The sequence below is a fragment of the Parambassis ranga genome, chromosome 15 (genome assembly GCF_900634625.1).
Source record: "Parambassis ranga chromosome 15, fParRan2.1, whole genome shotgun sequence".
NCBI classification, from domain to species: Eukaryota; Metazoa; Chordata; class Actinopteri; family Ambassidae; genus Parambassis; species Parambassis ranga.
The window spans coordinates 14,892,218-14,919,118 of NC_041035.1; the positions used below are offsets into that span (position 1 = coordinate 14,892,218).

General features: G+C 40.1%; 3 protein-coding genes across 3 annotated transcripts in view; 1 reads left to right on the forward strand and 2 right to left on the reverse strand.

Annotated features, from left to right (window-relative positions):
- Positions 1–76: 76 nt before the first annotated feature.
- On the reverse strand, positions 77–10,827 carry phf3 (PHD finger protein 3). The gene is made up of 16 exons (XM_028423283.1): positions 10,703–10,827; positions 9,337–9,581; positions 8,797–8,913; positions 7,381–8,701; positions 6,960–7,236; positions 6,522–6,567; positions 5,780–5,885; positions 5,516–5,672; positions 5,309–5,425; positions 4,464–4,586; positions 4,240–4,387; positions 3,952–4,138; positions 3,723–3,870; positions 3,266–3,355; positions 2,496–2,691; positions 77–2,410 (listed from the first exon to the last, which is right to left on the reverse strand). The coding sequence occupies exons 2-16, from the start codon at positions 9,563–9,565 to the stop codon at positions 678–680; spliced, it is 4,995 nt and encodes a 1,664-aa protein (XP_028279084.1). The 5' UTR covers positions 9,566–9,581; positions 10,703–10,827; the 3' UTR covers positions 77–677.
- Positions 10,828–11,266: 439 nt separating this feature from the next.
- LOC114447169 (isoaspartyl peptidase/L-asparaginase) lies at positions 11,267–14,537 on the reverse strand. Its single transcript, XM_028423284.1, has 7 exons — positions 14,233–14,537; positions 13,567–13,763; positions 13,278–13,420; positions 13,037–13,200; positions 12,336–12,454; positions 12,045–12,155; positions 11,267–11,658 (listed from the first exon to the last, which is right to left on the reverse strand). The coding sequence occupies exons 2-7, from the start codon at positions 13,751–13,753 to the stop codon at positions 11,447–11,449; spliced, it is 936 nt and encodes a 311-aa protein (XP_028279085.1). The 5' UTR covers positions 13,754–13,763; positions 14,233–14,537; the 3' UTR covers positions 11,267–11,446.
- Positions 14,538–17,663: 3,126 nt separating this feature from the next.
- The window catches only part of khdrbs2 (KH domain containing, RNA binding, signal transduction associated 2), a 49,425-nt gene continuing 40,187 nt past the window's right edge, over positions 17,664–26,901 (forward strand). Inside the window, exon 1 of the mRNA XM_028423740.1 lies at positions 17,664–17,990. Coding sequence (XP_028279541.1) covers positions 17,900–17,990 — 91 coding nt within the window. The 5' untranslated portion in view covers positions 17,664–17,899. The remainder of the gene's footprint in view (positions 17,991–26,901) is intronic.

Here is a 26,901-nt window from a genome sequence, read left to right on the forward strand (position 1 = left end):
ATTTTAACAGTACAATAAATGCAGTATGTTTCTACTTTTAATACATTTACAAAGAAATAAGACTTTTTGTTTATAATCAACAATAAAAAAAGATTAGCTTTATTACGAACTGTACATAAACACACAGTGCAAAGGCACACTTAATCTCTAAGTATATTACAAGCCAAAATGTACATTCTTTCTCAATAGAAAGTGAGCTTTGCAAAATATTTAAACAATTTAAAAGAAATTAGTTTAAAAATGACACAAAGCTGCTGTCCTCAGTTAAATAATTTGTTACATTTAGGCTGAACTTAAATCTTTCACCAAATGGTCCAAACCTGTTGTGTATATAACTTTGTGAAAACGGTAACTGGTCAAATTGCAGTCAGTACAGCGGCTTAATATAAATGAGATATATACAGTAAAAGGTTAAAAAGTTGAAAATGTTCTGACTGGTAGTAAGTTTTTGTGTGTAAAGAATGTAGCCATGATAACATTTATAATAGCACTGAAGTTACATCTCATTTGGCTCATGGCTGTACTGTAAATAACATAAAATGTAACTTTGATATAAAAAAAAAAAACACATGGCATACAGATGCAGACTGGTGTATGAAATAAAGAACTCCACCAGTGGCCAGTGTTTCTTAGAACCCCAGATGCTTGCCAGCAGGGCTTTAAAAGAACAAAGAAATTTATGTGTAACTGTCTTTTGAACTTCTCCGTCCGTTCTCATAATCAGAGTCCCGTCTATGCCGGTGTTTGTCCTTGTGACGGGCGCTGTACTCATCGCTGTGGTGCCTCTCTTTCCTTTTCTCACCATAGCGGTCCTCAGAGTGTCCATGGTGTCTACTCTTTTCCCTGTGCTTGTTGTCATAGGTGCGGTCGTGCTTTTTCTCCCGCTCGCGGTCGTGATGTCTGCTCTTTTTCCCGTGATGGGAGGAGGCCCTGTTGTAGTTGTGCCTCCCATGGTGCTCTCGGTCTTCGATGCTTCGTGGCCTCTCCCACGGGTCACTGTATTGCTCTTCTAGACGTTTGTAGTCTTTCGCCAGGGATGTGGGTCGGGCAGATGGTTCTGAGTAACTCTCTGTGTACTCCGGCTCAAGTCCAGGAATAGCCTGTGAAGCACTGTCTGAAGCCCATTGCAGGCTGTGGTTCTGATCCTGGATGTTTGGGGTGAAGAAAGGAGAGGGGGCTGTTGGGTAATTGTAGCTGCCAGGTACCTGAGGCTGTTGTTGGTCAAAGAGGAGAGTTGCTGCACTGTTCACAGCAGAGGCTTCTGTGTTACTACTTTCTGGAACCGTGGACAGTGTTTGACTTACTTCAGCACCAGACTGGGCCTCGCCAGGTTCATCCTTTTTACTTTGAACTGACTGGGTAGCAGTTTGGTTTTGTTCCATAGGCTTGTGCTTAGCCTGAGAAAGCTGCAAATATCCTTGGTGAAATGGCATCACTGGATCACTTCTAGTGCTCTTTAACACAGGAACGGGTTTAGGACTCGAAGGATCAGGGAGGCTGGCTTTATCCTTCTGTAGCACCATTGTTTTGTCTTCATGCACTGTGGAATATGCTGAAGATTTTTTCAATATTCCACTTAATGGAGGTTTTGAGCTACTTGTGTGATCTGAAGCAGCCTGGGATTTTGACTGCGACAAAGAATTCCCTTCAGTCGTTTCTTTTTCAGTTTCAGACAAAAGGCCAGAAACACTTTTGTTTGTGGAGGCAGCACTGCTGGTTTCAGTCCCACTTGGAACTGTTGACAAGCTTGCCAGGAATGCTTCAGTCGATACATCTGGAGGCTTATCTTTCAGTGAGACTGATGCACCATGGATCACTGCTGCAACATCTGATGCGCTGTTAGTAGCAGATGTATCAGCTGGGTTGGAAACCTCTGGTTCCGTTTTAACAGCTTTAGCTTCTTTCTTTTTGATGACAAAGCGCTCTCGCGGAGCAGCAGCTGTTGGACCTTTTGAGTTTCCAGGAGATGCCTCTGTTTTTGGAGCAGGTTGAGTCTTCTGGGTCTCTTGTGCTGTTGTTGCAGGTTTACCCCAGACATCTGGCAGAGGTGGTAGTTCCCCGCCCCAACCTACTAACACACCTGGAAGAAAGCGTAGCGGTTTTTGAGGTTCCTGATTATTGGTTTCATCAGCTCCAGATGGTTCTTCAAATGACGCAGTAATTGGCTTAACGACATCTTCAGTAGTGTTAAGTGGTTTGTCCTTTTCTTTTTTATGTACAGTAGTCAAGGATGAGAGGAACCGCTTCTCCTCTTCCTCCGTCACTCTGGTTTCGTTCGTTGAAATGCTGATGGGCTTTGTTTCTGCAACAACTCTTGCAGACTCATTCACATCGACGGGAATAAAATCCCTTTTTGGTCTCTGGCGAATAATGAGTCCGAGGAGAAGGTTGCCACGGTTGTTTTCTAAACCTGTCAAATTAAAAGATTAATTCGATTTGAAAGATGGTAAATGTTTAATTTACTGAGAGATAATTATCCCAAGCAAAATTGGTACCTGGCCCATCAAAGGGAACAAGCTGATGTGGGACTTTTTCCGTGGCACCCAGAGGAATGAGATACATGTCCTTCACTTGTTTCAGGTTATTGGACACTACCCCAAAACGCCTTCGACTGCTGAAGTAAGCATACAGAAGCGTATAGGAGATCTCATCTTCTTCCGTCTCAGGAGAGAAGCGAATGAGGCACACCTCCTTTAATAAAGGAAAAAAAAGCATGGGTCAGTAAAAATCACGAATAAAGCAGCTCTCTAATACATCACATGACCATACAGATCTAAATGTTAATTGCCAGTTATTCATTTCAAACTACTAGGAATAAATCATTCAATGTCAAAGGTTAGCAAACCATACAAAATTGTGGATATTTATTCCAGTAATTCTACTAAAGGCTGCATAATTCTTTAAAGCCCCTTTCACCAATGCAATCAGCTCTGAAAATTTTCCAAACGTCACCTGGCAGAGCTGTAGGTATAATTCTCATTTGAACGGATTTGTGAATACATCAGGTAATTCAAAGCTAGTGTGTGTGGATGATGCTGATGACATTGCAGAGCATGTATTTTTTTCTATTAGCCTAATACTGGCATTTATTCTTTTGTTGACATGCAGATACATTTACATACATGTGATATTAGTATAATCAAATGAGTGCTGCTGCTGCAAACTCTGCAAGCATTTCTAGTAGTTAAGAATAAACACGCTCCCTCCACACTATCAAGAATTCATGTGGGAAAATGGAAAAGAAGGAAAGTTGCCCCAAACTCACTTTTGTTCCAGTTGCCCGAATCTTCTCCAAGTAGTCCCACACAGTCTGAGGACTTATCCTGCCACCAACTTGAATGCTGTCTGGAAGGTCCTATTGGATAAAACACCAAAAAAACCCAAACCTTAAGGACTGTTTACACAGCTTACCCCTGACCTGTAATAACTGGATTTTGCATTAACTTCCTAACTTTTTACCTTGGTGTTTGTTAAAATAGTTTTAATACAGCAACGTCAGAAAGCTCGAGTGTGACTGGCGTTTCAGTCCTGTTTTTGTTCTCAGTTGGCTCTTGCTCAAACCTTACTTCTCAACCACTGTGGTGAAGCTATACCTTGTTGCTTTTTGAGTCTCAGTAGAAGAGCACAGTGCATGTATGAATAGTACATTCAGTGACTAACGTTATTCATCATCTACAAAATCCACTATTCAAATTCTAACTTTGTTGCTCTGTGACCCTTACCTCAGTTAAGTTGTCGAGTATGCCTGAGACAGGAAAGGCTTTCGTCACAAGTTTAGCCACGGCGTGCATATGAATGAATCCTCGCCATACAGGCTTGAGGTTGGAGAGGAAAGCTTCTTTTTCATCTTTTCCAGCTGTATGATCCAACCTGGGACAAATAAAGCAGCAATGAAGCAAGCATGCCCAAACATGTTACACAGCAAAGACTCAGAATGTCCAAAGACCTTACCTTCCTTCATAGCCAGACTTAGCATTTCGGAAGCTCTCCTCTAACACAGAGAGGTGTAGATCATCATCAGTTCCAGGCGGTTTTGTGTCCTTTGTCTCTTCTGTTTTGGTGGACTGCCTGCGAACCACTGTGGTAGCAACCTTGATCACTTTGGTAGGTGCCTCTTCCATAGGGGGTGCCATACGACCTTAAACAAAAAAATGTAATGCCACATATCAGCAGCTGAGGGTAAGGACAAACTGTGGAAGATGTTTTGCTAAAGACAAAAATACTCATGTCAGGGTTTACCTGTGCAGATTTTGCAGTGTAAGTCAAATAAGTGAGACTTGTGTAGATTGGTAGTGTCTTTCTCATTCTTTGTATCTTCTACTTTCTTCTCTGGGGTCTTTGGAGGTTCTACTGAGACCTCAGACACTTTGGGGGAAGGCTCAAGAAGCTAAAAAGAGAAATAAAAAAGGTGACTTTACTACACTAATCATAAGTAAATTGAAAACTTTTTGAACTTGACTTACCTCTACAGGTTCTGGTGCTTTGACTGGTTCCTGGCTTTCTATTTCAATTTCACCTTTGTGTGTGATCTTTGTGATAGGTCGTCGCTCTGCCTCCCGTTGCTCTTTTTCAATCATCTCAATTGTCTGTAAAAATAAAAAAAAATAAAAACTTTTTAGATCAGGGTGGGCAATTATTTTTTTTGCGAGGGCCACATAGACTTCCATAAGAGAAGCAAAGGGCCACATTTTTTCATAAATAATGATATAAATTGGAAATCACTGGCACAGTATCTACCTTTATAAATATGCTCCTGTTACATTTTCATCATTGTAAGAATCTTTTGCTGTCATTCACTGGTTACTCCTCTGTCCTCTGTGTGTCCATGTCTACTTTGAGTGTGTGCTGGTTGTATGTTGAAACACACACACAGTGCAGAGCAGCACAGATGATGTAAAGATATTTTTAAAGAAGAAAACCATTAGAGTTAAAGTAAAAGCTAAAGTAGCAAGATCTGTGCTTTTTAAGAGCAGATGACGATGAAATATGTCGGCTGGCAGCGCCGCGGTAACATCTTGGAAAGACGTTACCGGTAATGCCGTGCTCAACATGCTCATTTTTGCTGCCTTTGTTTACTATTGTGTGCACAGGTCTGTTTTAGAGGGTTGCTGAAAGTTGTTTCTCTCCAAAATACACCATTCTTAAAAAAAAATAGTTCACTGTAAACATTTTGTTAATTATACATACTGAGAACTACTTTCATACCAGAACAGTGAGCTCCGAGCGTAGACTTAATGTGAATTATCAGGGTGAGTTTATGCAATCAAGTGTGTAAAAAGGCTAGAGCAGCGGCTCAAGCGTTACTTACATGCCGGTTCTCTCTTTGTCTCCATGCAGCCAGTTCTTTTGAGGCCAATTCTTCAGGACTCATTCGAATCAGGTTTCCAGGAGAAATCTCCCCTTTGAGAACCCTCTTAAACAGGATCTGAAAACCATAAACACAAAATTATACTAGGTTGATATCAAAACAAGAAAATGAACATTTGGAGTGTGTTTGACATGAAATAATACTTACATTATTTTTAGTATCTTTGAGGTTAAACATTAAACTTCTGTACTTGTTCTTGTACTTGCTGTCAGTGTCTTTATACAAGTGAAAAAGCTCTCGCTCTGTCTTTTTAGCCACATCGGAGGCCCTCTCCACTGAGATGCTCAAATTAGACTCCTTCAGTCTAAAAAAGCAGAGATCATCACACATGTATTAATTGTTTGTAAAAAAATCAATAAAACTTTCAGTATTCACACAACTGATGTTTTCTTTTGCTTGTGAATTTCATACCTCTGTAAAAGGATTTCTTTCAAAGAATCCCGTACACTTCGCCTGATTGCCTCCACAGACACGGGCTTCTTTGAAGCTGAAGTCTTACTTTTTGTGAAGTGAAGACCTGCGAAGAATAAAATCATTTACTAAGTTGGTGATGGAATACAGACCACAGAATATTAGTATGGTTGAACACAGAGTTTGATCCAATAATGTGTCCCCATCTGTACTCTTATATCTTTCTGTTATATACTGTTTCTAAATATTTAAAGTAACCTCATCATTTGACACATGAGTACTCCAGATGTTAGGCAGCCATTAGGGCTTGTAGATACTGGCACCTCATGGCCACTGTATGTTCTGCTACCAGCTTAGAAAGGGAAGGGAACTGCAATTTAAAATCTCACCACTAGGTGCCACTAAAGCTTACACTCTGGTCTTTCATTAAAAAATGAAAAACAGGCAAATCTTTGTTATACATTAGTTGTGAATGGCGTTTGTCCAGACCCCACAATGGTGATCAACCCTCAGTTATCACCAACAAATGGGCTGTGTAAAAAGATCATTTTGACTGGTGCCAGAAGTTTTCAAATAGCAATGCAAAGGTCGAACGTTCCAATTTTAAATAAAAGAAGAAAACATGTTTTTACAATGCTGTTAAAACACTGAACCATAAAACTAGTGAATCCACCTTTGTCTTGAACCCAGTGTGTTGTTATAACAGAATAAAACTTATTTTTCAGTAACACTTGAAGCCTACCTGTCTTGTGATCTCTGATGTCAGTGGAATGCCTTCTGTCCGGATACTGTTTTAGGAAGGACATACAAAGAAAAGTATTAATAATTTTGCAGTTATTAAAACAGAAAATTACATTGAAAATATGGCAGACCCTGTGGTTAACATTGTAAAATTAAGTAAGTAATACAGGCTGAGCTCTGATGTGAGTTTTGTGTGTGACAAACTACATTGCTGATTGCACCATGTTAACCACACACCCATGTGTGAAGAGGCAAAGAAAAGGCAAAAAGACAAACCATTGTACAGTAGTAACACTGGCTATGATTAATATCAGAGGATGAATTAGCTGGGGGGAAACAAAAAACACAAATATTCTTTGCATGTGAAATATTAAAACTCGTTAACTCATGCATAACCATCAACATTTTGATTATACCAACTCCCACCGGCACTGCTTACCTTTCTTACTGGTCTGACCCCCCCTGATGTGAGAGCCTGGGAGGGTCCTGGATGGGATTTAGGAGGCTGCTTATGATCCTGTGTCTCAGCCTGTGTTTGGACCTCTGGCTTGGCTGTACTCTGGGGTTCAGGCTCCACCTTCTTGCTCTCCTCCTCGCAACACTTTAAACAGACATACATCTGGTCCTCCTCCTCCATTTCACGCACTTTAGTCAGGTCAAGACCAACACAGTCACCGTGGAACCAGTCATCGCAGCGACCACAGCCCACCATGAACCTAAACATAGAGCAGCTAATATTAAAGGTGTGTTTGCACGCAAGCATTCAGAACACCAGAGTGTAGACAACAATGGTGAATGACACCGATATTTAAATTCACATTGCAGTCTGTGTGTATATTTATGTACAGAGCAGCACTTACATGTTATTGTGATGCTTTTTGCACAGACCGCAACAGTTATTTCCATCCCACACAGTCTCGCTGTTGACAGGTTGCTCCTCAGCAGTTTCTTTCTTCACCACAGGAGCGTTGTCGGGGATAAACAGCTGCGGCTCATCCACGGAGATACTTCTTGAGTTTTTACTTTTCTGTCTTTGCAGAATCTTTTCTAGCTTCTTCAGTTTGGACCTTTCCTGCATGCCTTCTTCAGGTGTTTTTAAAGAATTGCCCAGATGACTGTGTGCCATGTGGGCAGCCTCAAGTTTGGAGCTGTTATGGGGAAGAGTCTGTTTGGTTGGTCCTTGCTGATCACCAGCAGCATGGTTGCCAAACGATATCTTCTTCCCTTCAGAAGTAGGTGTACTTGGCAGTTTTGGCTTCACCTTATTATCCACTGTACTCTGTATCTTCTGCACTTTATAAGCATGCTCACTTTGTGTGGTTTCTGCAAGCCTTTTCAAAGGTGAACTGTCTTGCCTCTCCTTTGGAGATTTCTTCTTGTGCATGTCTCCTTTTTGAGCAGTTTTGGATTGCGTGCTTTGAGATACTTTACTCTCCTTAGCTATGTTGCTTGTTTTACATGAAACCATGTCCTTATTCTTGTCGATGGTGAGTCTTTGTTTAGACTTCAGCAGTGTTTTAACTACAATCTGTTGCTTTTCTTCAGTCTTATTACTAACAGTAGTTGTGTCATTCTCATTGCTTTGTGGCTGTTTGATACCGCCTTTCCCTTTACTAACTGACTTCTGCTTTCCAGCATCACTCTGATTGTCAAGATTTGTCTCTTGTGCACAGGGAGTCTCTATTAATGTCCCATTGGATGTCTGCACATCATTAGGATTCACATATGGGCCCAGCCCAAGGGCAGCATCGTCAGCAGACTTCTTCTCTACTGCATCCATCTCTGCCACATTCTCTGATATGGGATTCTGTACATTGACACTGTCACCTGGCAAAACAGCATAACCAATGTCCCCGCCATAAGAAAAACCTTCTTCAAAGCACACAGCCTGGCTTGCGTCAATACACTGAGCATAAGAGGGTCCTGGAAGCAACTCAATCTTGAATCCTCCGATTGTGACTGTCAGTCGTCTCAGAACAACTGTAGGTTTGAGCCATAACCTGCCCTCCAGATCCTTAATATTTATCCGCCCTCCCAGAGTTAATTCTTTCTTCAGCTGTGGACCTTTAACTCCTTTCTCAATAAGAAATGACTTGCTCAGCCGGTTATCTGTTCTCCGTCCTGGTCGTCCTCGGATCGTGGTGCTGGTGGACGTATTAGGCTGTTGGTCGCCAGTATTTTCTGGTAGTAGAAGCAAAATACAAAAAAATGTTTAATTCCATCTAATTCACAACATCACATGGTGGAAACAGCAACATATATAAGCACCCTCTTACCGTGCTCTAAATTACGTGGACGTTTCCTTGGCCTGCCGACAGGTCGCTTCACTGGTGTGGGCTCTGCAACAGGCAGTTCACTAGTGAGGCATGTGGATGCTGAATGACTATCAAGATCTGCAGAATAAATACACATACAAAACCTTAGTGGAAACGAAACATTTCATTTCTTAAATGACAAAATAAAAGGAAAAAAATACAACTTAATTTAAAACATTATTTGAATGGGACACCTGGCACAGCTGGCACTGATATTAAAGTTTTTAAGTCACCTACAGCTGTTGATGGTGAGGTTTCCCTTTGCAAAAGGGGTTTACCTAAAAAGCAGAAGTGAAACTCAACTGAACAAAGATGGCCGCTGATTAAAAAAATAATGCTAGCTGGAATACTGCTGTTATATATTTAAAATGTCTTTCAATAAATGTTCTAGTTAATTGTGAAAGACTTTTTCCCCCCACAGCTGCCAAAAGGTTACACAAAGTTCAAAGTACAAATCTGCAGTCAGGTTTATTTTTCTTGCTAATTTGTCTGTGGACTTACTTGCTGAACCAGCAATGGGAAAAGCAGGGTCTTCATTGTCCATCGTACTGATGTTTGCACATCCAAACATGGGGTCTTTGTCGCTGAGCATGTTCTTCAATGAATCTTCCAGCCTAGGTCCTGTTCCAAACTCATTACTAGCTTCACACTCCAAATTCTGACCTATTATTAGGGACTCATCCAACTGCTCACTGGATAATAAATGGTTGAAGGTGTCCACGATATCCATGAATGCTGCTGCCTCCCTGCAACAAAACAACACAGACAGGATATATGAACACAGGGTAGCGAAACCACTCATTTTCAATTAAGTAGAATATTAATATCCAGTCCTATTTATATAAAATCACCACAGTAGCAGCAGTTTGGAATGAAGCTAACTGGGTTGAGGGGATTAACATGATCTAAGCTATGCAAACCCGGCTAGGTATAATATTCAATGGCGATACACAACTTATTAAAACTACTAGCAAGTGATTAAAAAAATCCTGTAAATATTTAAGAATTACTGATTGACTGTGTGTATATTAGACAAATGTTGCAGCTGTTGAACACGAATGACATCCTGACTCGCTTTAGGAATGTAACCAGCTGGTCTACTGTTCTGCTACATTAAGCCAGCTAGCATTACGGCTATTTTCGTCAGTGATTCGTGTTCGTGTGCACTACTAAAAAGTTTGAAACGCATTTGTGCACATGCAAGAAAGATGTTCCAGTGGCCAATTTAGAAAATCTTCTAAAAACGAAGCTAACGAGAAGTGACCTAAAATTAAATGCTTTTAAATTCAACAACATTGCGACCACACAGCCTGGAGCGGGCCAGAATAAGGTAGTAAGTAAACAAAAATGCTACGTAAACATTATAGCACAGTTACGTGTATATGCAGTGCAGGCAGGATTAGTTGACATCATCCAATGACCACATTAAACAGAAAGTTCATGAGATGGGAATTTGGCACTGGGGTGTTTGCTAGTTAGCAGGCTAACGTTGTAGAACGGCTAATAACAATCCGTTGCCGAACGCCATCATGTATGTTAGCAAGCTAACGGTAACTGTTTAAGTTACCACCCAAAGTAACTCTCAGTTTTAAACTTTGTTATCGTCACTACTAATAGCATTTGCATCAACAAATGATCGTGCTCGAAAGTATCAAACAGGTTATACCAAACGTGTAAAGAGTTATTCAAAACACCCTGATGCTAAATATGAAATACGTGCTAGCTAGGACGCTTTAGCCGAGGCCCATGATGCCAAGTTTGTTTGTAGCCTGAGTGCTGCGTTAGATGCTGACACTCGCATGCATTTCCTGCGACACTTACAGTATACACATTTAGGAGTATTTGTTTCTACATTTATGAGTCCTACCTCTCTGTGACTGCGGTACCGTTCCTAACTCGTGTAAGGTTACATACTAGCACAGCTGCTCCAGGCCAACTTCCTCTAACTCAGCCGTCATTCGTCCCGCTGCTGCAAAGCCCCTGACAGACAACGCTGCGTGTCACGTGGTCACTGGTTGTTTACAGGTAGCGTAGCAGCTGATGACACATGTACGGCATGCTCAGGGCTTAGGTCTGGGTAAACCCTGTTAAGTATTGATTTTAAAACACATTTCTACTACAGAAAATGAAATGAAACAACTTTTAGTTCTATATTCTAAAAAGTGAGAGGGATCATTGTTTGATACCAGTTTGCCTTTAAAACAGTTCAATGCATTTGGGTACATAAACTGCACAGAGGGGTCCATAACATACAAAAGACAAAGCCTGAAAACACACACCACAAATCAAAACTTTTGTTCTTCTGCAACTCTTGTATACTTCTGTGCTGTTTAATTGCTGTAATAACACTGATGTGGCACTTTAAATGAAACACCAACATTGTAATAGAAAATGTTCATACTGAGACAGTCCTTTTTATTGGAAGTGAAAAAAATGTGGAAATTTGTGTGTCTCCTGTGATACAGGTTTCCAGGAAAAAGACCTTAAAACTGAGGAGAAAGAGAGAATTGTGTGCAAAAATAAAGGATATATGTGAGACCAAGTGATCTAAACCACAGTGAATTATTAGAAAACTATATAAAAAAACATTCTACATTGAATTACTATTAAACTATTGTCTTGACAGTTGCTCTTTAACTCTTTCATTTGGGTCTAATCCATACCACAGGATATCATTTTCCACAGCAGCCCAAGCCATTCGCTCGGTGGTAAATGTGGCGGCCCACTGCCCTGGTGGAGTGACTACAATGGCACCTCCTGCCCCTTGGACACGGCTTCCCATGTACTCCAGAGACAGCTGCGAAGCATCTGCTGCTGATTTACCTGCAGAGGGAAGAAGAAGAAAAAGGATGAACATAGTCAGCTAATGAATCCTGTGTGGGGACTCAGAATGTTACTCAACAAATAAATAAATATGTGAACATACTTTGCTCTTCCTAATTTATCAGATTATTGACATTGAATATTTGAGGGCATGAAGAGGGGCAACTTTAGAGCTATAATCCACCCACTGAGGTCCTCCACCACATATAAACCTGTGTTCCCCACCAAACAGAACTGATAAAGTTGCTTGAAGGGCTCTACACGCCCAGTTGCCCTCACATCCAGCTCTTGAATAAAAAGGATGGATGACTGAAAATCTTTATTGAGACATCAAAATATAAAAACATGTATGTGGCGAATACTGTAAACATTTCATTTCATTTTACCTTGTTCAATATATGAAAGAATGAGTCTGGCCAATGTAACTTTGAGAATGGACTCCCCGTGGCCAGTACAAGACACTGCACCACTACAGTTGTCAGCATAACCTCCAGAGCCTTTACACACAAAGAATAACAGAAACATGCAGAATAATAAATCGGTAAGTTTTTTCCACACTGGCAATTAAATCAAAAGGCCATTCATGACTAACGATACAGGTTAGCTGGCTATAACAGAGGGTCATAGCTTTGTGTTCAGGTAGAAATATTAAGATAATTGGGAGTTCTGATTTATACCAATGACTGGAGAGTCTCCTACTCTTCCGACCATTTTATTCCTGATTCCTCCAGTTGATGTTGCACAGGCAACGTTACCAGCACAGTCTACAGCAACTGCTCCAACAGTGTCATGAGCCCTGGGATCAGAGAAAGATATACTGAATTACCACCATCAAAACAAAAAAGGACATGTGATGGGTGTGGCTGTACAACAGCATATATATTCTGAACATCAGTTTAAAGATAAGCCGCAGAAGGATCTCATAGTGTTCAGAAAATAATTTATTTGTCTAAATAAGTTGATTATATGGCAGCAGCTGCTGGTAAATCTTCTGTTTCTCCATCAATCAGAATAACAGCTCCTCGGATAAGCCCTGAATAACTGCAGGGGGAGCTCATTTACCGCAAATATGCTGCTACACTGAATCAAACCAGCTATTTAAGTCGCAGCCATCACTTATATTGGAACATAAGCCATCCAAATGTCACTTTGATCCAGTATTAATGAATTCAACCCTGGTGTTTTTGTCTGATTTGGTCCAAACAGAATCAAATATCTGGGTGGATAACTGGGCTCTGGGATTTATATTAATTCTGTCTGAGGATGCTGTCAGAGCAGACTATTCAGGCCTGAAGAGACAGACAATATACACTCACATGAGGGAACTGAAAGCCAGACAGAAGAGGTCAAAATAAAGTCAAAGAGTGCTGCTACATACCACTGAGAGTTGAAATCTTCCATTACTCCAGTAATATAATTCTTCTGCTTCTCCCATTCTTTCCTCTCGTACTCGGTCACCATGGAGTCAGTGGGAACTGTTGCTACACCAATGCTTTCTGCAAACAGGTTTGCTCCTCGGCCCATCAACATGACATGACAAGTCTGAGATTTAACATGTAAGAAAAGAGTTCATTAGAACATGAACTGAAAACCAAAAGACTAAATACTGAAGAAAAGACCTTTTCCATCACTGCCCGGGCCAGCGACACAGGGTTGGCAATGTTCTGTACTGAAGACACTGCACCGCAGTCAAGTGTCCTTCCATCCATGATGATGGCATCCAGCTCCACTTCCCCATCAGTGTTAAGTGCTGCCCCATGCCCTATAATTCAAGGTATAGGTATAATTCAGGTAAATCAGTGCTTTTGAAGCCCCCGGAAAAATACATATAAATAAAATTCTACAGATTACCATGGTGGCTGTAATGTTATTTTAATGCGAGTAGAAATGACAAAAAAATCAGTTTACCAGCATTAAACACAGCATTATCCTCCATGGACCTCACAGCTGCCTCAACAGCATCGAGCGCACTTCCTCCTTCTTTCAGCACAGAGAACCCCTCACAAGCTGCACCCTTCACTCCATCAACAGAGGCCTTGGCCAGTTTGTCCGGAATGGCCCAAGCTCCACCATGTACAACTAAGACAGCTGACATCTTTGACGTCCTGCAGGGGAAAAAAAACAAAGTGGTGTAAATGATAGAAAATATTGACACAACATAGTGTCTCTTATTGTCTTTCAATGAAATGTCAACACAGAAATACACAACAGTAAATTCGAGAACACAATGTCACCATGATTAATAACTGACCATGGAACTTTATCAACAGACTACTACAAGGTTCTCAACCTGACAAAAGCACAGATAAAATATTGCATACACTGTGCCAACAGTATTAACTTTATAGGAGCTAATCATGTCACAATCTGCTCTAACAACAATAAGCCTTGTATCCCCCAAAAATGAGCCCCTCTGAAACAGTTAGAGCATAAACTGAGTTTTTTAACAACCATGCTGTGGGATTTTATTCCCATAAACTGCTTGGTGTACATATGTGCAGATGTATGAACTTAGATCCAACCAATAACACACGTGGTGCTGTTAAAGTTAACAGCGCTGCAGTGGTTACATACCGTCACTGTGGTCCCTGCTGTCGTCGCCTTGTGTTTCAGCAGACGCTCTGTTGCATAACGTGACTGTCGCATCAGCAATGGCGTCCATCGTGGAGTTTCTTGTCCACTGTAACCAGGACGGACGGACTGACTATGGGACTTCGATCGTGCCTCGTTCCTGATAGGCTGCGTTGAGTTTGAGGTTACTGCCCCCAATGCGTCATCTTTGGAACTCCAACAACATGGTCACACGCATTGAGAAAGCTGTTTAAAAAGTCTACCATGATTTAACCTGCAGCTAAATTAGCTCCATGTGATTTACATTCTTTTCTTATTTCATTTTACCCGTGTCTTGAGGGAAAAGCATGTGAGGCAGTGCATCAGGACCAGCCTGCCCTCTCTGAGTGCCTGCATCCAGTGGTTTGGACACACCACTCAACATCGTCATAAATTAAATTAAATTAAATTAATTAAATGAAATACCAAAATATCAACTCCATCTAATTATTTTACAAAATGTTGAAGAATATTTGACTGAGTGGGAAATTGTTTTTTTTTTCGAATGTTGGAATTTGTACACGTTTAAGAAGAAGAAGAAGAAATTGTAATGTTGCTCTTTACCCAGTAGAGGGCTGCAGAAATCCATTCAACCCAGCATGTTGTGCCTGCGTTATATCAAGACCCATTTTACTAAATGAAAATTAAATCTGAAAAATTCAAGCAACCATGACAGCCTTATGTTTGGTTAGGTCAGAAAAACAAGCTTGTGTTTCATTTCCAAAGGAAGAACAACTGTTAATGAAGAAAGACAGGTGAAAATTTGTACAGGTGAAAATCAATACTGACTCCCTCAAGGTCAGTTTGGCGTTACAAAAACAAGCACAAACTGGTAAAACAAATACATTTTACAGGTGCACAGAGCATTAATGAAATATTTCTCACCTTTGACACTGTCCCAAACAAGCCGGAAGAAATATTCTTACTGGTAACAGTTCTAAAATATTAATATCAATGCAACATGGGCCAACATTACATATTTACACTTGTGTGCACAACCTTAACAAACCCTGGAAATGCATAATGTTGTTTGATATTATTGATATTTTCAGTCCCGAAACAATGAGACTTTTCAGTAAACAATTAAGTCAAGTCTCATTGTGTAAATGCAATCATCTAATTAACTATGAATGAATCAAGCAAATTAAGAGCAATACAAATATCATCAAAATAATTAAAGTGCATTCATAAAACATTGATGATGCGACTGCAGGGGGGATGCACTGATCAGTGTCTATTTAAACAGTGCAAATACAAACTACAGTAAAAGTCAAGTGGCAGTCTGGGTTTCTCATTCACCAGCCTCATATGCTCAAAACTCATTTGTGGGCCAGTAAAGCAGCCGGCATGCTGTGCTGAAGATGACTTCCAGATTCAAGTCAATATTGTGAAAATGGGACCAGAGAGGCATTTCACATGAAAAACCATTCAAACATTGTTGACTCCATTGACATCACTCTCTTAGAACAGAATGAAGTATTCACTTTTTATTATTAAAAACCAATGATAAACAGAGAGGCTGTCATTCAGTGTGTAAGCACTAATATGCTCTTATTGACTTGATCTCAGGAGATAAAAAACATTATTCTGACTTATTTTGAGCAAAACAAACAGAAGCTGCAAAAGATTCTTTTAATAATAATAAGAGTTCATTATACATGTATTTTCTTGCTTTTTTATTTAAAAAAACACTCTTAGGTGACAAATTAAAAATATGGGACAACCCATCGTTTCATTAAACACTATATTTCAAAAAGAAAGTATCAATCAATACCCTGAACCAAAGGTGTTGCACTTTTGTTCACTGATAGCTGATAAGTCAGTATTAAAAGAGGGAAATTAATTTAAAATAATAAAAAAGCAATACATTTAAAAGTTAAAATAAAGGTAATAGTAAATTTAAAAAATATATTGTAAAAACTATGTGAAACATGGGTTTCATTGACAGATACAACAGGTATAATGTGTATAAACAACAAACTCAGCTTGAAAAAGTAAATCTAAGTTTACTTTTAAAAATTTCAACACTTCCGCCAGCTCATAGGTCCTCAGGCTCAGCCCATAAAAGCTAAGAGCCACCTCTCCTCAAAGGTTTTCGTCTTGCACTCTGGAACCACTAACAGAATCAGGCCAGAGGATCTGGGATGCACTTATACCCCGTGAGTGAGTGTGTGTGTGAGCGAGAGATGCACTGTATGTACCAGTGCAAGACCAAAAAGTGCCTTAAAAAAGTACCTTGAAATTAACATAGAAACTGACAGGCAATCAATGTTCTCACCTTCTGATCCCCATCAGCACTCAGAGGTCTCAATCAACCAGAACTTACTGTTACTATACAGTAGTCAAGACTGATTGACATAAAGGCACAGTAGGTTTCTGTCAGCCGGGGGTGTTAAAATAAAGATTTGAAGACAAAATAGGTCTGAGTGGAAAAACTCCTACAATAAATCCCAATAGAGACATCAAAGCAGGTCAGATTATACAACAGGGGGTGAGCACAGAGGCTCAGAGTCTAGGTCTTAAGTTACAACCAGTTACTATTTGTCTGGCTAAATTGTTTTATGAGAATGTTCTCCACACCTGCTCATGTCTAACGGCTTCAATATTTAGAGCGCTGCCCAAGCATCTAAGCAAATATCATCAGTAACATTTAAGCAGATGCTAGAGTGAGTGAACAAAGATTAATATTTTTTCCTGCCGCCTAGAGGAAGAAAAAAATTAATGAAACATCAGTTTCTGTGCTACTACAGCATGAGTAATGGTCTCAATTGAGCCATCCTGGCATAAAATGTCTGGCACTGCAAATGGTATATCCTCAAATGAAACACAATAGCCTTAAATGACCACAGGCTGCACGAAACACTGCTCAGTGACACCTCAGTCACCAGGCAGCGTTCAGCACCACGGACAGAGACACAGAAATGCATCGTTTTTGTTTATGTTTACTATATGACAGTATGAACCGCATGTTCACCATAAGTAGTTGTGGTGAACACTTTATCAATGCCATCATGGCTTTCTAATATAATGTTTCATATAGATGTACAGTATCAGTGTAACCCGCACTTTGTATATTATTCTCAAATGTTTTTTTCATAATTCAACACATATAAAATAAACATCCCTGAAATAATCAAATCATTTCTTACTGCAGGGACCGACGTCTGCATCAGACCTCAACTTTTTCATCTATTCCCTCCGAGAGCATTGCCCAATTGGTATGCGCTCAGCAGGGAGATCCTCGCTCTTCAGCATTGCCAGTCCCAGAATATGGCCAATAATGTTGCTGAGGGGCGGGGAGCAGCGCGCTCTGCAGACCCACTGAGTCTCTGAATCTGGCGGGTTGCCGAGGAGAGGCAGCAAGCGGCGGTGGCAGAGATGGGCTCACACCTCTGAATCACAACTCACCCCCCTCAGTCAAGTACTACCACGGAGACCTGGGACGACCAGTTTGTTTTGGGTTTTTTTGTTTTTTGGGTTTTTTTTTATGGAGGCGGTGTTTCTTGGTTGTTGCTCATTCAGACTGATAGACCACAGTCAACAACAGAAACAGCAGGACCGGGAGGGTTTATAGTTGCATTCCGACGTGCAGCACTTCTGTCGTCTCACCTGCACTGAAGCTGTGAACAGAATGCATCCAGATAAGTACTTACCTGAACTGGTGGCCGAGAAAAACAGCTTGGACCCCTCCTTTGTGCACGCGGTGCGCCTGCTTGCAGAAGGTAAGTCAGGGTTATTCTGAAATCTACTCTGAACGCATTCCCGACCGTCTTTGAAGGCACCTTTGGGGGAAGTACATTCACCTATTGTGCGCTTTTGTTGTCATCGTCCTTGACTTTTGATGCATGTTTGACACATTTCACTGCGTGTTTGGTGTGCTGTTCGGCTCCAATGCAGAACTTTTTTTGCGGGGTTTCCACCACTGAGTGAAGAAAGTAAAGTCAGAGACTTTTATTCCAGCCCACTGCCCTCCAAGGTCAAGCACTCAGGCACTCAGAACAGTTTCTGTAAAGCTTCACAAAGCACGACAATAGAATGATTGATTGAATGTATGCTGTTTGCTTTAAATTAATCCTTGTCTATTCAGCATATTATCAATATTAAAACAGTGTAATTTCACTATGCAAATTATTTATCAGACTAAAGTATACATGTAGGACTCGCTTCCTGACACACATTTAGATTTTTGCACAAATATCAAAATAACATAACATTAGTACCATAATCATTACCTGAGAGACACTGACTACAATGTAATAAGCAGAGTCCTAGATTTCTATTAGATGCAGGCAAATCTCATCTAGTACTTATAATGATTGTCAAAAAGGTCACAGAGAAGGCAAAATGATCTTCCACAGTCTTTTTTGTATTTACATTATTACTGTATATTGAATAGGGTAGAATAATCAAGTTCCGTCTGCAGCATGTAAAGCACTTCTTCATACTGCAGGTAAAGCCCTTGGTCTCATTCACATGCTGAGAATGTGTCATACTTGATAAGAAACTTATCAGGTGAAAGCTATAAGCACTCGAGCTGGTCTCATTCAGACTGAAGATGTAACTTATGCACTTCTTCTTCTGTACAGTGCAGGTCCATCCTGTGTGCTCTCTTGTCCTAACATGCCCTAAAAAGACTATGCAAAATGCAAACAAGCAAGAAATAGAAAATGTTTATTCATATGTTGCATCACTGTAAACAAAAGGCACTGACATGCCCTATATACTGTACATGAATAGAGTCAGGGGTGCTTCCGCTGTCATGGTCTGTCACACATCCAAATATGGGAAAGGTGGTGAGGTGAGGTGATGCTGTGGAAGCATAAGCAGGACCTCAGATCATAGCTCTACCCCAATATATATCTATTATTTACCCCACAATAGATTACTACATTTTTTACAAAGGAGTCCTTTAAAATGTGTATATAAGTTCTAATTTATCGCCCTAAATAACATAGAGTCTAGCTGGATTGAATGTGAGTTGTTTGACATGTTTGTTTAACAGTGAAGTAAAATCACTTCATGTTGGATTAACATGGTGTAGCTGGACATGGTGTCTGTGCTCTGGTGTTTAGCCCCTTGAGCTTTGTTATTGAAATGTGTTGATGAGACACCTGACAGTTCTGCTTTTGTCGCTAGCTGGGATGCAGATGGGATCATCTGCCGCACAGTACACTTTGCCAGATTTACTCAAGGCTGACTCACACAGCCAGAATGCAAACATTGTGTGTATCCCAATGAATAGCAATTAGCATGATACACATGGCGTTATGTATTCAGTCACTGACGCTCAGTTAAAGGAGATTTTGTGACTTAGTAACATAAACTTGAGCTCCCATAAAAAGAATCCCGTTCTGTCCTCTGTGCATCACAAACAATAGGAGACAGTCTAATAAACCGTCAGCTCAGTCACTCTCCTACAATCAGCCTCAACATAATCAACCATGTCCGGCATGTGATATAATGTTCATAAATTGTATTCACTGTTGCAGACTTGTTATCTTGTCTTGTCAGTCTGTTCTCATGGATAATGCAGGATCATGCATATCAGTGGGCAGCAAGATAAAGTGCTTTTACAGATTTATAGATTCACAGTCATTTATCACTGAATGGCAAAGCATGTAATCCTGCATTATTCACATCATACACAATAAACGGCATAACATGGATTAACCATACTCTTGGTTAACATCTCCATATTCATAAGATGAATTATTCACTCTATGTGTTGAAAATGATGTTGCCTTTAAAATCATTTGTCTTTCTTTGAGCTGCTTTTAAACAGTTGGTGCCAAACAGTGGTGGGGTTGTTTGGGGATGATTCTCTTTGAGAGTCTAAGCTTCTTGTTTTTTTATATTTAAAGTAATTTCCAGTGAAGCTTTTTTTTTTCTTTTAATATCATTGTGTGATAGACAGCAAACACATAGCTGCCAACAGTCCCCCTGACACTGTTCCTTTTTGGACACAAAGTCAGTTCATTTCAGTGTTCTATGAGGCTAATGATTGCTCAGATTGACAGATAAAAAGTCGGTTCTTTCATGCGCTGCACTTTCATTTTTCCTCTGACTAAAGAACTGTGTAGCTGTTTTTAATAGTGAGTTGAAACAAGAAAGGCAAGCCTTTAATAGATCCCAGTGGTTTTCTTTGTAAGACTCGCCTACATGCTGCCACATAGCCTCGGATTGCTGTGAAAACTGAAGGGATTCCTAATAAGGTGACAATCAAAGCAGACAGAGAGGAGGAGAGGAAGTATCTGATGGACAAGGAAAAGAATGCTAGCTGTTAAGAAGTGTGTTTGTGCCTGTGTGCTGTATTGTATGTTTCCATTTTTAGGGTAAAGAAGACTGTGTGTAGTTTTTATTCTAGTTTACATTGTCACAGAGCATTTTGACAGGGTGTATGATATCACAAGTGCTTCAAGGCGCTGACAACGCAAACAAATCTGTGTAAAACTTGAAGTTTTCTGAATAAAAGATGAATATAGATATGGAGCAGGACCAACAGTATGAGTCATGTCAACTATCAGAACAAGAGCACAAGAAAATCCTTACATCTGTTAAGTCTACCATGCAGTCTTCTCACTTATGGAAAAATCATATTTTTCAGCTGCCTGTGTTCTGTTGTAAAAAAGCACATTGTAAATGAACAGCTGCAACCAGTTGTTCTGAAGTAAGACGTCAAAAGGCTGCTGTGGGTTCATTTTTTTTGTATCTCAGGTAAAGTCTGTGATGAATCCATTAGATTTACACTTTTTTCTGGGTCTTAATATGTGTTTCCTTCATCTAAGCAGGCAAAAACTGTCACATCCAACAATATAATAAAATGCTGGAAGGAGCGTGGAAGAAAACGATGCAGTTTAATTTAAAAAGTGGAGCCCTTTTTATGCTTTTATTGTGGTGCGTTCAACAGGCTCACAGCCTTCATTCTGTTGTTCTGTCTTGCTTCTGCGAGATTGTTATTTTTTTATTTATGCTGCATGTAGTTTTTTTTTGTTTACCCCAGTGTTTAACTGGAAGGGATCCACAATGTTCAGTTTAACCAACCAGTGTTGAGCCCTGCTCAGCAGGTTTTCAGGGCTGCTCGAAAACATGTAAACAACCCTGAAGGAGGTCCTATAAGCAGTTCCAGTGATTCAAACACACACACACACACACAAAAGGTGCAAGCTGCCCTAGAACGGGCTCTTTGTTCTTGCAGTGGAAAAACACCTTTGAATGGGAAAAGATCATGGTCTGTGTCAAAACAGACCCTTTTTTTTGGCAACATTGAACACAAGGAAAACCAATTTGCAACTAGCTTATCGCTCATATTGTCGGTTTCCATGGTGACTGGTCCCACCTGGACTGGGAGAATATAAACACATGACCACACGACCACATGGGGGTGCATATCTATGTAAAAATCCAACCACTACTCTCATTTTTTGTAGTGAGTCTTGAACTTTGAGCTGCATTTTCTTGTAGTTTTACACATAACCTAAAGTTAATTACAGTTTGGGTCGGCTTCTGCTTGAACACTTTGTATATATTAAAGTGAATTCTGTAAAAGGCTGTTGATGCATTATCTGTCAAAAAACAAGCTCACACTACATTTTGAGCAATGACCCATTAAAACCTTAATTAAAATGAATCAGACATCGCAGAAACCTGTTTAATGCACTTTAGTTTCAGTCTGAAAGTAATGGAGTCACAGTCATTGAAACGCTGAGCTTCAATGAGAGATGATTATATAAATAGAAATAAGGGGAAAAATGTAAGATTTACTTGTGATCTTATGACTTTTTAAATTATTTTCAGCTTTTGAATGAGTGTAGGTTGTTTAAGTGTGTTCTGGGGTCTGGTCAGTTAGTTTTAAACTTTAGCTCCTTATTGCTCCGGCTATATATTTGAGCGCCTTGTCATGCTGCAGAATGAATTCAGGACCAGTCACATGTCTCCCTGATGGTACACTGTATCTTACATTCTTAGAATTGAGTTGGATGACACTTCACCACAGAGGGCCATACACTCCAAGAATTGATTTCCACTTATCTCTCTCTCTCTCTCTCTCTCTTGTTTAGAAATTATTGCTCACATTTTCAGTGTATCCATTTGTGGCTGGCTCAGTAGCCAGCCGTGACCCAGCTCATAGCGACAGATAAACAGCACCCCATGCGGTATGACCTATCAAAAGGACGCAAAAATTACATTTCGGGGAATGTGAGACATTGAATTACATTTTCAGCATTTAGCCGACACTCTTATCAAGAGTGACTTACAATGAGTGCATGGGTCGAATAAGATTAAATTCCAAGGTCGCAAGCATTTTAAGCAACAGAAATGAGTGGATGAACCAAAGCTGCAGCACTTAGACAACGCATATTAGATAACAGATAATATTTCTGTGCATATTAAATGTTCACATAGAAAATGAAGAAATATGATACAGAAAGAAGAATTATTCAAAACATATAAGACACAATCAGGGGCAAACACAGCCACAACAGATACATACAGCTCTTTGTGTCTGCTTGGATCTATTCGGTAAAGTCATTTTAATTCAGTAAAAGGAGGTAAAGCAAACCAGTAAAGCAAATTTTTAAGCAGCAAATGAACACTTGCAAATACTTTTTTGTCATCCAGGTAAAGGGTTTTGTAACTCCATCAGCCTCTACGCTGTTTCTGAAATAAGACGGCAATATCCTTTACTGAGCCACAGCTGGAAAAAATAACAGTGTAATTACTTGCTGGGACACTGAACAAGTACTTTATTTGGCAAACAGTCAACACAGGAAATATATGGACAAAAAAAGCATAGCTGCAGGTGTGTTACGTTCACAGGGCTCAGCTACAAATAATATCAATAAGACTTAAATTCAATATGTGACCACTTTTGTGATTCTGTTCAGAAGACTGCTCCACCAAGCTGATTTTTCTGTATTTGCTCCCTGTCAGTTTTCCTATGGTCAGTGAGTCATATGTAAGTGAGCCTTTCCTTTGAATCCAAGATCAGACAGTACAAAACACTTAATAATCACTTAAGTTGAAATGTACATGCATGTACAGTTTAGGCTGCGTATTTATCAGGCATTCTTTCCATATGAGTCTCCCTATGCACCCCCATCATGCCCCCCCCCCCCCCCCCCCCCCCCCCCCCCCCCAAACCCCTGCCTTCACATTTTGGTAAAATAAAGGAAAATATCTAATGATATATTGAAGAGAAACAGGACAAAGAATACCAGCTCTGATCTCACACCTAATGTATAAATAGATTGTTTTCCTCTTCCATCTCCAGACGATTACTGAACCATCATCATGAATTAGAACATTCGTGTCATTTGTATGAACAGTAATTATGTTTTCACTTTTCAGCAGAGAGCTTCAAGATGTTTGTGCAATTGTTACAACAAAGATTTAACACTGAATTTGCATCAATGCCAAAAAAACACACACACACATAAACAGCATGAAGCCAAACAGAGGCGCATATTTCCAACCCCATGTATTTATATTCATCAGTCTACAGTGGAAAAGAGGCAAATGTTAATTGTACACCTCATAGCTTTTCCCCCGTCACCATGTCCACTCTACCGGGGCTACTGGTCCCTCTTTTAGCGTTTGATGAGAACAAGCAATCAGTTATCGGAGAGTAATTACACCATTCATTTCTGCACCCATTGTGAAGGTATTTATTGTAGATATACTATTCAGTAGCCAAAAGAAATCAGTGAATAATTTAGCCGTCTACTAATGTGAGTGCTTGACAAAGGCTTTGTTTTTTTTCCACATCTGACTATGGTTTTGTCCCGCAGTGCTTTAAAGCACATAAAGTAATAATCACTCAATTCAGCACCAACTGTGTCACTGCTGTGTAAATCAGACATTTTGGTGCAGTTTAATGTCAACCAAAACCATAAATGCTCCTTTCAAAGATCGACTGTTTCAACAGATTTGAAGGATTTTATCGAAAGCTTTAAACAAACAAGCAACAACTGCCCAAAAATCTGACTGAAAACCTTCCAGAAGTAAGGGACGGTCATGTGTTTGTTGTCATTTGTATCTGCGGTTTTCCTGCGGCGTTTTATCTTTCAAACAGCTTCGCAAAATAAAAGGTGAGGAGAGTTTAAAAAAGGGTGATGATGAGTACTGTGTGCAGCATTTGTCTACACAAAGCACGTCAGGATTCAGGACATCCTGAGTTTGCTCTGCTGGGTGTGATGATGCTCATCTCTCTGTTTTTTTTCTTATCTCATCAAATCTCTGTGTGGTATGACAGTGCAGCAGCATGGGGATTAATCAAACCTATGTAGGAAGAAATTAATGTTGATTTGGCTTCATTATGGGGACTCGTTTCATCACTCCATGCCTGTTTTCTATGGTTTCACTGTTCCCATCACAAAAAAACCCAGCATCCAACCCCGACAGCACAGAAATGACAGACAATTTGATCTCTCCAAAATCATCTTAGATTTGCAAGTGCACACATTTTATAAAAGGATATAAAAGGCTGCTGCTCGGTGGCAGAACAAACTGGCTGCTTTAGAAGCTCGGGCTGTATTGCAAACAACAACAGGAATCCAATAAAGCTATGACGTGAGGATAAGCAGCTGAGGTGTAAACACATTATCACCAATAAAGATGCGGCTTCCGTTCCCCTTCTTTTATGGTACTCAACACACACATGCTACCGTGTATTGTTGGCGACTCAAACGCTGTGCATCACTTCTGTGATGTTTTCTTTTTAACAGATTCTAGTAAATTTGTGGTTTCTTGACATTTACGTACGTTGTGAAAGGAAACAGAGGCAGTACAGTCCATGATAATAAGTGTACTCAAGGGATAACTCAATGGCAAAATGATTTCTTTATATAAGCAAGAGCTTCTTTTTAGCACATTTTCACCAGTGCAGCTCAGGGCACCTAGTTGTTAAAATGTGGAAGACTTCTTTAAAAAAACCCGTTAATAGCTTTTGCTTTTTGAACAGTAGGTAAAGCTCATTTTTAATTTTTACTGCATTGATTGACATTTTCATGGTTTCCAGAATAAATGAACTTCAGACCGTCCTTCCATCTCAGTTGATGTTCTGTGTCGCTGCATACAGACCACAGCAGATATTTAACCTTAAGCCATGGCGAGCTGACTGAGCACATTTTCTCTTTTTCAGCAAAAACCTCGTCTCCTAACTCGTACAGTTGGACACATTTATCTGTTAGCTGCCCTGTTAAACCACAGTTTTTTCTTTTTTCATCCTTGGCTGCTGAGCAGCTGCGCTGAGGCAGTTTGGGCAGCGCAACAGAAGGGATCAAGAACACCAGAATAGTCACTGAGAGTGTTTTACTCATTCAGTTTCCCAAATGAGATTTTTTTTTTCTTCATCCACCGTGAGGACTGAATCCAGTGACCTTCAAAGCACATTCTCGCTTCTCTGATCTTTAGGCTCCTGTCGCTTCCTACCACATATTTGACAAAGATAATACCAGTGTGCACGTTTCACTGGATTTAAACACTGTGAGCTCATTTTCCTCCTCATATTTCCTCTGTGATTCTCTCTCTCTCACACACACAATCACCTTCTGAGTTCAGTAGACTGCAGAGCAAAATAAAGGTGTCTCCCATTAAATGCTGTTCCAGACTACAGTCTTCTTCATGGGCAATAACCACACCAACTTTGCAGAAATAATTTGGATGTAAAAGCTACTTGACAAGAAAACTCTACATATCCAGATGCCTTGCTTCAACCTTCTGAATGAAAAAGGGATGAGGGATGCATCAAAAACACTGTTAATTCAAATTACCTCCATTTGATGATATGAACAAATCCATTTTGCCCACTTCACTGCTGACCCATCCCTCCACTCAACACTCCCTTTGCTGCTTTTTCAGAACTACAACATGTTGTTTTGGTCCTTTTTGTTCTTCTGACGAGCACCATTATTGTTTACCTGCAACCACAGAGGGCTAACACTGGGCTGCTCACTGCTACTCTGACGCCTCATATCTTAAACCTCGTCAGCATAGGCTGAATGTCAGTTGTTTTCAACATGTACCAAATATTTTTAGCATGTGAAGCCGGTAGAGGAAAAGTCAAGACATGACAAGTTATTAAAATCCATCTTGACATTCGCTCTGAATTTAAGAGCGTCTTATATTTCTGTACACCCGGACCGACTGTCAGATTTTGACACTTCCACAGCTTGCTTAAAAACACATTTTCTTCCATATATATATATATATATATATATATATATATATATATATATATATATATATATGCTGTATTTACATTATCTATGTTGTCACCAAACAGTATTAGTTTCCTAAGGCAGACTGAAGGTTGAAAATAAATGTGTGTGTTTGCGAACCACAGGTTGTGTTTGATTCATCTCCTTCAAAATGCTATTTTTAAAAGGCGCATTTTGTAAACTCCACTGCAAGGGGACACTTGTCTGATGTAAAGTGTCACATAAGGAGGTGTGAATCAGGTGTATTGATGGGAACAAAAGGTTGAAGGGGTCTTTCGGTCTGTTTACCTGTAATTTCAACAAGAGGTTTTGGTCAGCTCCCAGTGGCAGTCTGGGAGAGCATTACCCGGTTCACTGGGTTAACATGATACAGTCCTTTCCATTACAACCTCGCTGGGGGCCATGGGAAAATACT